The sequence below is a fragment of the Thermobia domestica genome, chromosome 3 (genome assembly GCF_964235325.1).
Source record: "Thermobia domestica chromosome 3, izTheDome1.hap1.1, whole genome shotgun sequence".
NCBI lineage: Eukaryota > Metazoa > Arthropoda > Insecta > Zygentoma > Lepismatidae > Thermobia > Thermobia domestica.
In genome coordinates, this window is record NC_137456.1 from 254575032 (window position 1) to 254593916 (window position 18885).

An 18885-nucleotide genomic window follows, 5' to 3' on the forward strand; every position below is an offset into this window, starting at 1 on the left:
GGGTGTCGTTAACTAGAATTAAGACGAGAATAGGGTCCTACGATAGTACTTGCTCGTAGAGGCTTCTAATCAAACGGTAAAACATAATTTCAGGTAGTTGGACCAAATGCAATTTCCTATAAAAGTTTTGTGCTATTTCCTTTCTAATCCCCACGATATCACCAATCTTGTAGAGATTTATTTTATTGCGCATTTTCAAAATTCTCAGAATATTGTAAAATTTTATACACCCTTGTTTTTAATGCTTCGCTTCTCTTCACCTTTTACGAAGGTGTTACACTACTTTAATCTAAAATAACCATTGTTGTCGAACAATTCATTCTACCGTGCACGATAATGCGTCACATCAAAGCCATCATCATTTATAATTGGTGACTTGTACGTTCGATGCAAACGTAATGAAAGTTTTTGCTGATCTCGCTGCTGCTTTTTTGAACTTCAGTGAATAACAAAGATAAAGAACATCAAAAGTTCAGAAAATGAGTCTAATTTTAACGAAATTTGGGTATGATAGTAAGCGTCGTGTAGATTAGTAAGTAGATCAAATATAATGGTATGCGGATCATTGGTTCTCGAATTATTCCACCAGATTTGAGTTTGAACTTAAATGATGAAATTTCACTAAATCACTATCGATAAACTCTCCTGATCTTCAACGAACTTGGTACGGTGGTAAAGGTTGACGAGCTTTGTATACATTCGAGCATAGTAGAAATATTAGGGTATACAGATCTTTAGTTACGAAGTTATTGGTCATCGAAGCTAAAACTCAGTGAAATCAAGTAATTTCGCTAAAAGATTGATGAAACTCATCCAATCTTGACCAAATTTAGCATGGTGGAAGATCTTCGAGTTTACTACTCATATGGAATATTATGGTACGCAGATCTTTGGTTGCTATCGAAGTTGAGGTTCGGACTTAGCCCAAACTCTAAATTTGATAACCAATAACTCAAGAACCAAATGCCTGCACGCCATGGCATTTTACATGCATATTAAGCATGTTAACGTTTACCAATATTTGAAATTTGGTTACGAGGAAATCTTTATTTCCCGAGTTATTGGCCACTAAATTTCCGGCCTCGACTTAACAAACCAATTATGGGAAGTAAGTTGAATATGTATTTGTAAACAAAATATGCAAAAAATCAATGAAATGACTTTTTCCGCTATAGGGAAATTCACTAGCATTTATTTATATCCGAAATTTGAGATCACTTCTAGGCATTCCATGGACGCGTGTTTAAAAATGGTTCCTTTGGATTCAGTCCTCAAATTAGCATAAAAATTTCAATTAGAAATATATTCAAGCGTGGTTACTTCTCACTAGTAGCGTGATCGTTTATTTATACTGAACCTTAGAGTACTCGTTGAAACTTAAAAGCAATAATTAAAATCGGAACAAGCACATGTGTTCAGTTACGCGTAAACATGCACACAATGAAGTCTGCTAATTGCGATATTAACATTGTCAGCCGTTGAAAAGTTTCATGATCTAGCTCCGAAGACTAACATATCTGATATGAAATCACCGCGAAAGCGTACTCTTTCAAACAAAATGATCTCATTAAAATTGTTGCTCTTACGTCAAAATTATGCGTAATAATACAATTATGATATTAACACTGCACCCGTTGAAGTGTTTCATAGTCTAGATCCGAAGACTCTACTGGGAAAGCATAGTGTTACAAAAATATTTCACAATATTTTGGGAACAGATTCCTCACATCAAAATAAGAAAAAAAAGAAAGAAAAAAAAAGTTTATATGGACCTCTGCTTAAAAGTGGATAGTTTCGGAGTTATAGGGTGCCGAAAACGTAAACACAGCTGCACTACTATGGGACATATCGAAGTCGGGTCAAGACATCACTGAGGTACTGGCATGTGAACTATCCAAATATCGATGTTTAAGAATGCTCCAGTACTTGCACACCAATTTTTAGAGTGATCAAGTACTCCCAAACAGTCTCTCTAAAAATGGTGCAAGTACTGGAGGTTCTTAAATATGGATATTTGGATACTTCACATACTAGTTCCTCGGTGATGTCTTGACTTGACTAAGATCGGTGCTATATGATCCTTTAAAGATGTTTTTTCACGTTCTCTGCATCCTATAACTACGAAACTATGCACTTTCAACCACAGATCCATATGAAGCTTTTTTTCTTATTTTGATGTGAGGAATCTATTCCCAAAATATAGATAGATGTTTGTAACACCCTGCATTGTTTCGAACTAAGAATTACCAAAGCGGTGTACCTATGTCTGTTACACGTGAACGGGTCAAACTGAGATTTTATATATATATATATATATATATATATATATATAAAGTTTCACTTAATAGTATTTTGCAAACTATGCGAAGATATCTGTCGTTATAACAGAGGTGTGTAATATTAGTACCAGGCATTGATTCTTGAGAATGTCTTAAGTATTTGATCACTTGATGAAGGCTATATAACAAATATGAGTTTGAAATGTTATATACGATATTGGATTGTTAATATCGCACTAAGTATGGTGTAAAAACTGTTGCCTTATGAGGAATTAGTTGGTCCAAGTGAATACAGAAAGTTGGTCTGTCTGTGTGTCAGATTTTGACGTCGCACCTACCTTAGAAAAAAATCACGGGACCACCATCAGTTGCCCCTGATATGAGTACCATGTGTCTTTGCAATAGCCTTGCTCCGTAATTTCCATTGTAAGAGGCTCCGTTGAAGTACAGGAACGAGAATCTTGAGCCACTTCTCGTGCCAGGCTTTCCACAGGCCATAGACAGTAGTGACACGATGAGATACAATACTATCTTTTTCTGCTCTTTCCAATAGGCCAAACCCTCATAAAATCAGAACTGGCGTCAGGTGACTTCAGTGGCGTCTGTCTGAAAGGAAATAGTCTGGATACAGATGTCTGCCTCCATCTGTTGCAAAAATCTTAGTGTAGAATGGGATGTATGTGATGAGGCCTTATCCATATGCACACGGACTTAGTTTATTACATTTCCATATATACGGTTTAGATCTGTATAAATTGGTGTTACTATATGTTGCTGATAAAATGCAGAGTTGGTTTTGCACTTCCTAGGCACCAATCGCTAACTTTCCTTCATAGCGGGGGGTACGGTAGCTCAGTGGTAGAGCACCTGTGGTGCGTAGTCCCTGGTTCGATACCCGGCCAAATGAGTTTGTGGTGGACATAATCATGCTCATGGGTTTTCTCGGGACTCTCGATTCCTCCCACTTACTTATTCCACCAATTCTTCCATCATTCACTTGCTTTTCATACTTTCCTTAGCCTAATAGACATAATCGTGGGACGTTAAACTCACATTTAATTTCATTTTGCCTTCATAGCAGTATCCCTCGACAACCAGAAACCTGTTTGAGAAATTTGCTTTGCTCTGACGGATGAAGTCACGACGGGTTTTTGCGTCTAGTGGTGTGTTAAGTTACGGCTCGAATTTTGCTACAATCTGATAGATAAATCCATGCTTCGAGTGTAGTAACAAACTTCTACTTTTCCCTCGATAGATGGCGTTCGTAAAAGCTCCTGCAGTGTCATTTTCTCATTCCGATGGGCCGGAGTAAGGACATATCCATGACTTTCAAACACCATCCGAAGCTTTAATTTGCCACGTACGTTGCGGTTCACATTTGGTTGTGCCACATGCAGGATCTTATCATACATTGATTGTAGAAGGGTTTTCCTTACAGGTCTATTCAGCGCAACTTCTGAGGTTTAGGTGGAATCACTGCAGTACACGACTGCTTCCTACTCCCCTTACTGAATCAACGAAGTGCTGGAAAGTCGTGTTTGTTGATTAATTATATGCTTGAGGCTATTGATCCCAATGCACGTTCATTTTCTCTGCACCGTTTTCTGAGTCTGTCACAGAAAACTTGACGTCAAAAAGTAGTACGACGTAGCCTTCCCAAAACAGATTTACCTCGGGAGCTATGATGCACACACCAAAGACACGCGAACTTGGCGCGATACTCGAGGCGTTTGGTTTTGGTTGAGTCATTCGAATCGGTCAATTCTGTCAGTAGGAGTGAAGGTTTAAAATGAGACACACACAGATGGATTAACCTTTTGTATTTGACAACATACGAAGTATTGCAGAAACCAACAGTCCAGCTGTATTTTGGCTCACTTTCTGCATTTTTGATGTTCATGGTCTTTTTAAGGTGTCGTAAAAGTAAGGAAGTGGGAGTTGAGCACAGCGAAGACCCTTGAGTATTGAGAAGCCTAGAACCGAAACAACTTATCTGTTCAACTTTCTACATTGCATTTTCTCTCACAAATTTTCGATTTCAGAGGAAATGTTGTCACTCAAGTTAAAAAGTAAACAGCTAGGTATAGAACAGAACAATTGGATTGCTTTCAGAAATTTGACATTGCAATTGGAAATCAACGCTTCGTCTTATACGAATTATGTATGGTTTATGTGTAAGATGATGATTAACAGGGTGTCTATCGGTCACGAAAGTCACGAATGTCACGAAATCAGAAAACGGTCATGAAAGTCACGAAAAAGTCACGAAATTTAGCTTTTGGGTCACGATTTTTTTAAACCGTACAAATGTAAGTAGATTGGAAAATTTTGTTCTACAAAACGTCAAAATTCACCACCAAAAATGTCTATAGTCGGGTTTAGACGCTACCAAATCGCAAGCAAATTATGTTTCTATTGCATGAATGAAAATTCGGCCTAATTAGCACCCGAATTCGCTCTTCAAAATGTTAGAAAATTTTATGATTTGGTAAAGAAAAGGTCACGAAAATGTCACGAAATTTCATTTTGGAATTTTAGTAGACACCCTGATTAATTGCTTGTAAAGTCTTGTTACTAGTTCAATTAACATTTAACAGAGGTCATTCAGAACAGCATTCAAATAAGAGTAAATACTCTGTAGTAAATGTAAATCCTGTATATCAATATAAACACACTATTTGAATTTGGTTCAGTAAAGCATACTTGCGCAATCGATAAAAGATTGCGTTTGGAACGTTGCAGCAAACAAGATTGTGGAGAAGTGAGGGAGGGAGGATTCTGTTTGCATTGTTACTGGTATCAACTGAAACCTGTACATGCATTCCAACTGAAAATAACCATCACAAACTTTATTTGCCGCATTCACAGTGAACGTAGGCTTTATATATAATATAGGATGACTATCAGAAACCTAATATTTCGGCCTTCAGTATATTTTCATATAACCAAGACAATTTGTTATATATTTTTTGGTATACTTCCATACAAAAATATTTTAACAAAACTTCTAATTGGTATTAAAAAATAGAGTAATGTCTATTCACTATAAAAGGGTGGAGATAATCGACATACTGTTAAGAAACAGTTGACAGAAGCAAATAACTTGTAAGCAGATACGGTCAATAACCAAAAGAGGGGTTTTAGCTTTCAAAATAGATGGTTGTCTGTACGCTGAGTTAACAAAAGTCTCTTTTCCATCGAAAACTAATTTCTGGAACTCGAAGAAACTTGTAGAAAAGAATTATTTAACATCTGGGTGTTCATTACGTATATCAAGTGCAGTGCCATGCTCAGTAAGATTTACCGTAATCGGAAACACAAAACAGCATTTTTGTATGTTTGAATCTGAAGTCGAAATTTTTGGCTTTAAGTTTTTTTTTTTTTAAGTTAGAAGCAGTGGGTTTGCATTTTGGCAGTTCCACCGTAATTTTTACCGATTTAAGTTCAGTACAATTGCTCTCCCGAATGATAGATGAATTTCAAATCAGAGCGCGCTCAACTGTTTTCAGAAGAGTTAATTAGTATTCTGGGATAGATGTAACTAAAATTACGGTTTCTAGAAATAGCAGTAACAGGAACCAATATACTAACCACACATAAGTAGTCTGGCTCATAGACTATTGTTGCCCGGAGTACAGTTTTACTCGATGAGTTACTAAATTATAGAATTTAACGTGAGTAAAACCTTGCACTCCTGTTTTAAAAGGTATTAAATTTTCCGTACCTACAAATATGCTTCCCGTGTATTTTCTTTGCAAGTGTTCTAGATATAATGGGTACATCTACACCGTTCAGTTCTTCGAATAGTGAATGCGTTGACCACAATATGTTGTCTGCGGATATTTTGTTTTCCAATGCTCGTTGGCAATTTTCTCGATGAATATTTTGTTTGCAAATATTCGTAAAGAATATTTTTTCCTGTACTCTATTTGTCAATAAGCGATAGTAAGAAACATGCAGTTTACATCTTTTTAGGAATTAACTTACTAGCTGAACGTGCGCTCTCTACACAGCGCGTCATTCACATATGAACATGAACCTCCTTGTCATTCCTCACATCATATGTACATGTCCCCTTACAGACACAAGTAAAAGATGTCTTAATAAAAATCGGCAAGGGGTACCATAAAGGGAAGATTTTTTTAGATTATTTTTTCAATATCTCGCACCGTTTGCAAGATTTGAGACCACTTCCGGTTGGAGTTTCTAATTCATGTATGATCAGTGTTTTCTTTTTTCTTACATGCAGTATGTAATAAGCAAATACATTACATACATAATTAACTCAGTGATTATTAATGTCAGTGATATATGGTGTTGATTGGACAAAACATTCCAAACAAAGATTCATCTTAGACTGGTGAAATGACTGCCCTTTATTGTTCATTATTTGACTCAGACAAACGCCTGAGAGCTATACAACCCCTGGATACAACCATGTGGTGTTGTAATATATAACTGTTAGGATATGATTTTTTTTAAATCAACACTTCCGGTGTACCCCATAAAATTTAATAAAGAAATAATGGTCATATTTTAAAAAATATTCAATTAGAACTGGATTGACCAGTGAAACCGACACGTTTCTAATACTTGTGGCCGACTTGTAAACCTAGCATTTGAATATGTAGATGCTCACGTTAAACATTGTCCTTTTTCCAGTTATTAATACTTTTTGTTAATTTACAGGAAGTGCATAAGCTTCAGACGCAGGCAAGAGCTCAAAAGCGAACAATCGATAAGCTTAAAGATCAGTTGGCAGCCGCAACAGGACAGCGACGGTTCGATCCTTCTAAAGCGTTTTCAGCTCGCCAGACACCGGCTCCTGAGAAAGAAAATTTAGACAGGACAACAAGTAATACAACAATGTTTCATGCAAGAGCTACGAGTACACCTTTCGCAGAACGATCAGTTAATTGGTGATCATCTGGTTCCCAAAGATTTTAACATTGCTTAGGGCATTTTTCTAAAATTTTAAAAGGTCGTTTGATAGCCACGTTGTTTGTAACAGGTGATGAAGTATACTTCTCAAAGTTCATTTCAAGTGAACTTGGAGGGAAGAGTTTGCGTTGTTTGATATTGGTCTGTTATATCTGAAGTTTGCATAATTAAACTTCAGTGATATGCAGGAATTTCTAAATCATAAATTGAAATTTTGAAGTAAAAAAAAAAGAATCTCCAAAGTAATCTCATCAATCAATTTCAGCGTAAAAATACTCTTGTATTTAAGTTTGTATAAAGCTATTTCATATTTTCTATTTATCTTTTATTCTTTTTTCGAAATTTCATCATTGTATGAAGCAATGCACAATTGTATGTATGTGTATATGATGAATAATGTATAGATTTTAACTATAAACATTGCAGATTGCATTTTAACAATTTTCTTGCTTCTTCTGATTAATTATTGTAAAAAGTCATTAAATTTTTGTATTTTATTAATATGTACAATAAATCTTTTTCAGCTATATTTCAAACAAAAAGTGTTGTGGTTTTTATTTTTCGATTTAATGTACAAGAGTTGTTTACAAGTATTTTGAATTTACGATACCATGTTGTGGATAATTTGAACTCGGATGTTAGGCTTCAAATCCTTCGGCCCCAACCCCGTCACACTTACGGTGGAAACCCTCCCTTGTTTAGGAGAAAGAAGTGAATGACTTTGGCTATGTTGCCTGTTTGTCATTCAGTCCTTTAGTCTTAACCAGTGAAGATCGGATGCTACTTAGAATGGCCAACAAGACAGTGCACAGCGAAATCTGTGAAATAATTCATTGTGGCAACGCTTCTGCATACAACATTTGAAAGATCTCAGCCACTGCAACTTGTCCCTCCTTTTTCGAGGGAGATACTGGAAAATACATCGACAGCAGCGCTGGCTGGGACACACTTGAAATAGAAAGGATTTAGTCTGTGATAGCTGCTTGTAGGGAAATCTGATACTGTTTGGGGCTTCCATTTAATTGAAAAAAAAAAAAAAAGTGGCTAAGTATTTGAACTGGTAAGTACAGATGACGTGACTACATAGTTGAACCACAGTGGTCTCAGCTTTTCCTGAGTCTACTGGCTGGTATGCGGACGAACATGAAGCAACAGGACGTTTTGGCCCCTTTCTCTTGGGATACTGCTATACCTGGTGACGCAACCTCTATAGAGAAGCACAATGCACATCGCTATTGGTAATGTTCGGAGGGAGCCAATCCACCATTAGGATGACATCTACTTCGGTACAGGATTACTCTTGTGCTCCCATTCTTAACTGCTGCTTTGTTTCCGGCTTATTATAAGACTTATCACCGGTCACCAACTGAGCGAAGAACCCGACTTGATTAGCATCATGCAATGTCAGCAGCTCACGTCGTTTATTAATTCTGGTTTGTTTTTATTCCGTTGTCAAAGAAACTGAATTCATGAACAGATTTTTGACAATTTCAGATCATGATGATTTACCGTAACATGTGGCGATTGAGACTGGTGTCACGTTTCAACTTATCGAATGTCATTCGCTTGTTCTCGGCAGTAAGCTCCAACATGTGCAATGTTCACGTCAGTCTGGCAGGTTAACGGCGGACCATTATCAAATTTTTTCAGCGTATAGATCAGTGTGACAAATACCGGAGAGAAAAATCAGAATGGTCAAAAAGTGATATTTTTTCCATCCTCTGTAGATTTAATTCATAAGGTTGTAATTTGCTTGCCTGTACAAACATACATGTTATGTTTTGCCATCCTCTTATAGGTATATGCTGCTACTTGGTACCCCAAAGTTTCGGCAAAGAGTGTAGCGACATTTCAATGGAGTTATGACTGCAAGAAGGTAAGTGGTATGTATCCGCTTCTCCAGGAACGATACAGATGATGCAGAGACCGTGCACAATGGGCCCCAGAGAAATGGACAATGATACTGTTCAGCAATGAATTCCTGTTCAGTCCGCACATTGATACACTGTGTATATATAGAGGAAAGCTGGAACCAGTTTTATCTCGGAAAAGTATAACTGAAATCAGTGTTATCTTAATGTGATCCACGATCATGATCTATGGACAGACGCCAGTGTGTGCTGGATCAAAGCATTTTGACCATCGATAAAGAGATAATCGAATTCATCGTGAGAAATTTTGAGTAGTCTGCGGACCACAAATCCGGTACATTGACAATAACATCCATCCTCGTCACGCAGTTGGTGGCTGAATTATTGGAAGAGAATATTCGACAGATTCCACGGCTTACGTGTTTTCCGCGCTTGGATCCCATTGAACACGTATTGGATGCCTTGGGAAGGAGACTTGCAGCTTGTCAACCTCTCCCGAAACCCCTCTAGATTCCAGATCTGTTCTGCTGGAAGAGTAGAATGCTTTATTCCAGTAACTTACCTATATTTTCACAAACATAATAGGAAACCGTTGTACGGCGTTATTAGTTTCAAAGGTCCATATTCTCTTAATACTGGATGTACAGTGTTACCAGAATACCTGAATTGCATAGTCTCTTGTGATCGCGGCTGTACCACACCATCATTACACATTTCGGTCCATATCGTGTCTTTCAATTGTGTGACTTCTGTGTGTTCGTTATTGCACACTTATACATCCCAGGAGTGTCGTTGCGTACTTACATTTTATTTTCTACTAGCATCAATTACCTGCTTCGCTGGGTTAAATTAAGAAAAATAGTAATATGTTTCGTTAGTCAGTCACTTTTTATTACTAAAGCTCTCCTTGATATTGGTCATTTTCGATGATTTTTATATATCCCTCCCCTCCCACAATTTTTGCGGGGCTGAATGTGAATTTAAATGGCATCAGAAGTGTCACTGTTCATCTCAGTGACCTCAAAAACTATAGATTCGACACTAATATCGGTCATTTTCGATCATTTGTAAATGTCTTTCCTCTCCTTTAAGTTACATCGTCAAAGTGATATGACAAAAATCATTTCATGTTCGAACATAATCTAGGATGAAAATTTGAGAGCAAGCTTCATGCTCTCAACTGGCCAATGAGTTGTTTGAGGCTACAGGACAATGCGTGAGTCGTGAAACTGTTCGTCGGCGGCTCAATAGAGCAGGACTGTATGCAAGAAAGCCTTTGCTGTGTGTGCCATTGAAACTGGAGCACAAACGTGCGCGTTACACATGGTGTCAGGAACATGTTGCATGGGGGGAACACCAGTGGGCGCGTGTCATGTTCTCCGATGAGTCGAGGTTCAGCTTGTCATATTCTGCTCGGACTTTAGTGCGGAGAGAGCCAGGAACACGCTATCATTCAAACTTCGTTGCTGAACGTGTCCTATGGCGGTGGTGCCATTATGGTGTGGGGTGGAATTATGCTGGATGCGATAACGGACCTGCATATTATGCAACATGGCACTTTGACAGCACAACGGCACCGGGATGAAATTCTCAATGCACATGTCCGCAATTTCTGCGGAGCATTTGGCCCAGACTTCCTGTTCATGGATGACAATGCCCGCCCACACGGTGCACATCTTATGTCCGAGTATCTGGAGAGCGAAGACATTACGCGTATTGCATGGCGTGAATATTCGCCGGACTTGAATCTCATCGAGCATGCGTGGGATGCTCTTCGGCGGCGAATAGCGCAGCGTAGTCCACCAGCACGCACTCTCCCTCACCTGCAAACAGCTCTCCTCGAGGAGTGGCGCCATCTGCTGCAAGACTTGATCAACACTGATTTGCAGCATGAAGGCCAGATGTGCCTATATAGCTGTTCGTGGTAGTCACGCCATATTGATTGCCTATGCCCTCGCACAATACAACTTCACTTGTTGAGGTATCGTTGTGCTGAACTTTTTGGTCACTTTGTACATCCTAACCTGCGCTCTCTACACAGCGCATCATTCACATATGAGCATGAATCTACTTGTCATTGTTCACAACATGTGTACATGTCCCTTTACAGACACAAGTGAAAGACGTCTTGATAAAAAATCGACAAGGGGTACCATAAAGGCGAGACCTTTTTCAATTATTTTTTTAATATCGCCCGTTTGCAAGATAGTTCCTGTTGGAGTTTCTAATTCACGTATGATTCAGTGTTTTCTTTCTTGTATGTAGTGTGTAAATAAGCAAATACATTACACACACAATTAATTATGTCGGTTATATATGGTGTTCATTGGGAAAAATACTCCAATGAATATTCATCTTAGACTGGAGAAATGGTTATCCTTCGTTTTTTATAATTTGGTCATGAAACAAACGCCTGAGAGAGAATACCCCCAAGGCTTTCACACAATCCGCAATGTTTGGAGTTGAAGTTTGTCAAAAATGAAGAGTGACTTTAGCCTCCTTACCCTTCTATGATTCATTAAAAATAAAACACCCGGTACTTTCCTTAAATAAGTCTTGCATTTGGTGTTACATTTCGTAAAGATTTCCCAGGATTCACAACCATTTCTACTCTAGGTGTTGAAATGGGTCAATGAGGAGGAACTGAATTTATCCGCCTCCAATTGTAAATAAAATATCCCATAAAACTATTCCGATAGTAGAAGGGAAGAGGCGTGGTTGTTGGTTTTACAATGGATAGGGTTATTAGTTTATTAATTCGTCTTCATTGACTGCTTACTCACATTTCTCTGTGTGAAAAAATGCATTAACCCTAAATTTGATTGCTTTGTTTAAAGTCAACTGAAAGTACTTCGTGCACCGTTAGACTTAAAATTTCAAATTGCGGATGAGTGCTCGGAGTACTTCTTTTATACTATTAGGGGTATATCCAGCAGCAGTTCGTGATCTGCAGAACCAGCGGATACAATGAGTGCCGTAACAAGGCCAGGTGGGGCCCCGGGGCAGACATTGGCCAGCCCTCCCCCTCGGAAAAAGTAAAATGTTGGTCATATAATCACCTTTTTATTTTTGATATACAAGCATATCATTTAGCAGCACCTTTTTGAAGTACATATTTTAATAGCATTTATAATTTTTAAGTTACATATTGTTTGTAAAATTATATTTTTTTAACCAGACAGAAGAAAAGATAATAACCTTAATCCTGGGAAATTCATATAAATAATTAAATTTAAATAAAATATTATAAGAATTTTCGAATTTTTAAAAATGAGTTACTTTTCAAGCAGGATGAAATAACTTAAATCTTGGTAGAAGTTTTCAGCATTTATTTGATATTTTCATGAACAAAAATTTAATTGTCTTGCCCTTTGGTTTTCAATTGAAAGCAATTCTAACCCAGAAAGTAGTTCCTGACTCATCACCCCATACAGCTGAGTGGTCATTTTAAATGGGGTTTTAACAATAACAACAAAGGAAACGATTTGGGTAGGTATTGGCTAGGGCCTATTTACTAGGTATCGTCCTGAAACTTGACTGATAGAACTGAGAGAAACCCTAATCAGAATAGTCGGCAACGGGATTCGAACCCACTACCTCCCGAATGCGAAGCCAACGCTCTAGCAACTGAGCTAGTTCGCTATAGATACATTAGTTTTTAAAAATACAATGTACGTTCTTTTTCACAATATGGACTTGGGAAATACATTTTTTGTACTCCGTCATACCTTTCAGAAACAACGCAAGTCACAATATTTCAACATGGCTTCTGTACATACATTGTGACGTATGTAAGTCAGAGCTTAATATGCATGATTAAACAACGGTTTCATGTAACAGTAACAATTAGAACTTCAATTTACTAATGCTTTTCGTTCTTTTGACTTTCATTTAAAATTCTTTAATAAATAAGAAACTATCGATTATCTCAATTAAAAGGATAGGGTGAACACGTGACCATATTAAGAAACGTCAGAGTGGAAACTTGATGCTGGTAAGATTGATGCCACTACTTTCGGAGATATACGGTGCCAAAAACGTGGTAAAATGAATTGCAGAGCCTATATTTCAAATACTATCCAGTGTAGAAACTGCGGCTTAAAACGTCACACTGAAAGTAATACCTGATCTACTTGAAAATGCGTATTTCAAAGCTCTGCAATGCAAGAGCCAGGGATTTCCCAAAGGGAGTAACGAACCGACAATCAATTCACTGTTGATTTGACAGTCCCTTTGAAGAGTTTCTTGGAAATATATGTCTCTGAAATTCATTGTTCCACGTTTGGGATACCTCCGAAACTCCGATACTAGTTACATTTAACCAAAGTGAAAAAAGATGTTTTTCTTGATTTGATACCTTTCTTCGGCCAGAACAGTGCATCATCATTGACATCAAGTAATTACCCTTTCTTCTAACATAGTCACGCGCTCCTCTGTACAATTCTGTACTTACCAGAAGCTAATGAAAAAAAAAAAAAAAAAACTCCTCGTATTTTCTGGAATAGTCGTAAAAAGAATCAATCTTCATATGTTTTCTCTTCTCCTCTTTCTTTATTCTTTCTACGTTTTGCTGCGCCACTTAGTTTACCCATCATTTAGCAATAATTTCGTACCGTCTAAACGTATCAGAATTGAACCACGAAATGCGTCATTAACATTTACTACCCACCTAGGGTTCAGCGATGCGCGGCCTGTTGTAACCACAAAAAAATCACAACTAATTGCAGAATTACAAACTCCAGGACATTTTGCAGCACACTTTAATATCTACAAGTTTTAGAAAGAGAAAAAATATATGAACTTAGCTGACTAAGAGGTCCCGCAGTCAGGGTATGCAGACTGCAAGAGACATTGACATCGACATGATAAAACTGCTTTTAGATTCTGATATTACAGGTGTGTGCTGACAACCCCCCCGGAAGGCAACAACCCCAAAAATAGCGTCTCTTTCTCGTTTAAATCCCGGCCCCTGCTGCTGTTATTTCGAGGAGCTTATTCCAAGTAAACAGCATGTTTATTTTCATTTTTGGGTGACACACATCGCGGGTTGTCTTGACTAAAAAAAGGCCGTCATCACGTACTGAGTAGGGAGTTCGAGAAATGTGGCATCGTTATTACGTTTTTTCAGTACATATTTTTTCGTTTCCCCAAAATACTTTTTGTGACAGACTGAATTTCGCATTTGCGTTTGTCATTTACTTTGCCGGAGCATCCAAACCTCTGGGGCACCGCCCCGACAGTATGTATGACACTGAATACAATTATCAAAAGTATGTGCAAACGCATGAGTATTGCCCTTCCCCGGTGACAAAATGTGTAATATTACGTTGTCTCTTCAATACTGTTGCCCACGAGACTAGACGAGAAACAATTTTTTTCGTCTTGTATCGTAAATTTTGTAAAAGTTTCGTATTGATTTTCTAAGACTCCCTTCTCGCCTTATCTCGAAATTTTTCTCATTTTGTAAATTTATGTACATATATTTGGCCCTATTTTTTTAAAATTTGCTTTACCAACCATCAGAATCCTTCCGCGTCACAACTGGTTCATGTAAAGCGTCCTATCACAGGCTTTAAGCCATATTTATTATTGATGGATTTGTGTAATGACTTGCATACTTTTAATACTTTCGGTATGTTCGTCAATCACTTATAACAATAAAATGTTTGAAATCTAAGACTAAGTTGAAATAGTATTGTCCACGTGACTCGTGAAATATCTTTTCTACCCTCAAATTTAAATAGTGCTTTTCCTCTCGACTCTCGTCTTCTAGTCTAGACGAGACGAGAAATTTATAATCTCCCAAGCGCTATAACTTTTCAAGTTTATAAAACTGAGTCCACTTGTTATGAGCAGGTCCGATCCTGCAAATTACGACTATTTTCGTACGTGAAGTTGACATTGAAGTTTGTAGTATTATGCTCTGGTATTTGTTAACGGAGGTAGAAAAAAAGGTCGCACTAAAATATTTTGTTAAGCATGCAGGGTGTAAGTTAATGAAATATAGTTATTTTCGTTGTGAAATCTTACGCTTAAAGAAGATCGAACTTAGAGGAGGAATTAGCACGGACGAAACACAATCGGGGAAATCTTGGTCTTAATTTCCCACCCTGGGCAACTTGACAGCTTTCTTCATTCTGAGAGGGTAATGCTGTTACGGTACCTTTGATATATAGAGCATATCAACTTTTTATCCAAATTCTTTCTTTCCTTGTTAAAGTTTCAATGTAACAAATGATTTTCGGTTGTAACTGAAACCTGCAAATAAATGAATACATACCACTGACGCCGATTTCTATATAAATGTGAGGCCCGTTCAGTTATCTGAGTTTCATTGTCAGGCATCATCCACAAAAACATGAGAATTTTAATACAAATACAGAGGAGACCCAGAAAAGTTTGGCGTTCCGGCCCATCGTCCTTCAGCTCTTTGACATTTCGCTCTACTGAGAAATAATAACGAATAATATTCCTGCTGTGGTTAGTGAATAATTATTTTCTGTATGAACTAGGTAGTGATGAGTTAGGAAAAACATGTTAAAAGTTGTTTAAATCACATTATTAATCCAATTTAGTTTAACAGAAGCAAAATAGTTTGCTTTTAGTATATGTGTACTGGAAAATTTTCCATCAAGAACTAAAATTATTTTGCAGGTTAATCAGCGTTTTCTAGCGAAGTTTCCGGAAATGTAAACATTTTTTAGTTTTTTTTTTTAAAAAAAAGCTTGGACAGTGAAAGGTAGCTCAGAACTGTTTGAAGGCAAGATTAAAAATCCAATATATATATTGAAAAACACATAACACGTCCTGTCACACGATTTTTCCAGATCGTTGAAGCTCATCCTTCCACAAACGCCAAGTGGTTTTATTTTGCAAATGACCATGACCATGACAACGTTAAGGGATTCCAAGCATGCGCGCCGACTACGTGCGTGCTCCGGAGCTCCAGCACCCACACAAATAATCTTGTGGGTGCGGCGTACCCACAAGATTTTTAGTTTGATAGAAAGAAAATAAAATATACATTTCTCAGTTGTCAGTATCAAAAAAATAATAAGCAATTAAAACATTGAGATGATTAAAAGTTCTAAATCATAATTGTTTGTTTCAAATGTGTTTGTGCAAAGACAACCAAGCAACACATTTAAGTTAGTCATTTTGTAGTTTGTGTTCACAACAAAATCCTTATACAGTTGTTTCTCCAATACCATTAAAATTATTTGGTTTAATGAAGATTATTTTTTCATTTTAACCCATAAATTCCCAGCGTGTCCATATGGACACGCAAATGGGGATAACTTTTTATGCCTGGGGGATTTTGTGTGTGAAATTTTGTGACACGGCTCACAGTGAACACATTACAACAATAACAACAAAACTTTCGTTATTTTCACATTTACTACGATCATATGGAACAAACGTAACTGAAAATATTATAAAATCAGGAAAAAATTAATTCGGGCAGTTATGGGTTAATTTGTATGAATGTGGTATTTTCTTTTAGTAACGTGTTGATAGTATAATTGCCTCTTGCAACCATTGTGCATCATATAAGTTGTTTTAAAGTATACACTTAATGTTACGATCACGTATGTTGAGGATATTCATTACAGTAACTTATTCTTAATCTTGGACCCGGGTTTGAACCCGTTTCTCTTGCGTTTAAGTCAGCCGTGTTAAGGTAGCCTCAACGTATCCTTCTAGTACCGGTAGATTTTAGTTTATCACACCACAGCCCCTAATGACAGTGTTCAGAAAAGATTTTAACTAAAAGGAAATCAAAGAAAAAATTTCGAGACTCCCTTGAAAACACACAACAGGACCTGCCACTGATATGCACCCACATAAATCTTGGAAAGTCGGCGCCGTTGATTCCAAGTGAAGGTAATAGGAGGGTGTAAATGAAATGTCTGACGGGAACACAACAAAGGGCTTAATTAAGATCTTGGGGCTAACATCACAACTCTATACATGATCGGAAAACAGGCAGTCGAGAGTTGTTGAACAGACATGGTATGAAAGTGCATCATAGAGAACACACAATTGAGAGTGTTTTTTTTCTTATTGAAATTGGGGCATTCTTCACACCAAATCGGAAAAATCAATAACAGTGCATTTGGGTCGGGAACGGAAAAAGAACGCACCATCGTCGTTGGTTTCTCAAATTTAGTTTCAGTGCCATGACATTGCAAAATAAGCAGCGTGGGCACTGATCAACATCATGTTGATCTAGCTCTTCATAAACACCTATTAGTTTCCTCATGAAGTGACTATTAATTTATTAAAACTACTAAAATATATCAATCATTTTCCGCATTGTGAAACTACCGCAAATTTCCAAATCACGCGGATTCAACACTGAAACCGGAAATGGATATTTACCTTCCCGCAGCAATAGAGTGATAATGTAAGAGAAGCAAACAACTTATTCACCGGGCACTGAATCCACATTATATATATATATATATATATATATATATATATATATATATATATATATATATATATATATATATATATATATATATATATATATATATATATACATATATATATATATATAGGTGGACAACAAATATAAAAACAGGACACGTAAGTTTGGCCCTCCACTGTAAAACACGTGATGCGGTTGACGATTGTTTTTTGTTTTCAATGTGTCATCTAGTCCTTCCTCTTCAGTTAGCAGTAACGAGTTCACCTGTGAGTGTCGTGGTGTGAAAGTGGTACGGTAAAATGAGCGACCTGACAGACTTCCAAAGAGGCATGATCGTTGGTGCCCGTCTGGTTGGAGTTTCAGTGGCGAACATTGTGGGGGTATCGAAAGGCAATGTGTCCAATGTCACGAGGGCATACAATTCAAGGGCAAACAACGTCTGCAAAGCAGAACAGTGGTCGAAAGACAATTCTATCAGATAGGGACCGGAGGACATTAAAACGGATTGTAGGAGCTAGAAAGAAGACCACTGCAATGAAAATTACGTCTGAACTCAATTCCGGCCAACAGAACCCGGTTTCATCGAAAACAGTTCGACTGGAACTTCATAAAATGAAAATTCATGGCAGGGCTGCTATCGCCAAACCCCTGGTTATAGCAGTAAATGCGAAGAGGCGCATCCAGTGGTGTAAGGACCACAAGGCATGGATTCGTGAGCAGTGAAAACACGTAATGTGGTCCGATGAATCGACCTTCACCTTGTTTCCAACAACTGGTCGTGTTTACGTATGGAGAACACCGTCGCAGTCCTATGATACATACCGTCTGTATCATAGCCCTGAGGGTATTTCTGTTACAGTATGGGTAGTGATATTGTGGTTTGCTGCAGGTCCCATCATAGCCCTGCGTGGAACGATGAATACTAAGACGCATGAGGCCATTTTGGGTTGACCAGGTTCTACCCATGGCCCAAATATTGTTCCCTGATGGTGATGGCATTTAACAAGATGATTTGGCACCCTGTCACGCTGAAAAAACTGTGAAATCATGGTTTCAGGAGCATAAGGACCTCCCCTGGGTCCCACATTCACCAAATCTGAACATCATTGAGCCATTGTGATTTGAGTTAGAAAGGCGTGTTCGGTCTCATTACCCTCCATCAGCATCGCTTAGAAACTGGAGCATGTTTTAGAGGAACAATGGTACAAAATTCTACACACCACGATTCAGGAGCTGTATACGGTGTATGTCCATTCCACGTCGGATACAAGCAAAAGGAGGCCCCACACCATACTAGGTATGATTTTCACATTTTTGCAAACGTTTTAGCTTTTCTTGTCCAACCCTAGGCAGGTAGGTA

At 37.8% G+C, this 18885-nt stretch overlaps 1 protein-coding gene across 2 annotated transcripts in view; it reads left to right on the forward strand.

Annotated features, from left to right (window-relative positions):
* LOC145681025 (uncharacterized) overlaps positions 1 to 7762 on the forward strand; it is a 59505-nt gene extending 51743 nt beyond the window's left edge. For both annotated transcript variants that reach the window (XM_081752324.1, XM_081752325.1), the window contains exon 9: positions 6969 to 7762. In XM_081752324.1, coding sequence (XP_081608450.1) covers positions 6969 to 7202 — 234 coding nt within the window. In that variant the 3' untranslated portion in view covers positions 7203 to 7762. The remainder of the gene's footprint in view (positions 1 to 6968) is intronic.
* The last annotated feature ends 11123 nt before the right edge of the window (positions 7763 to 18885 follow it).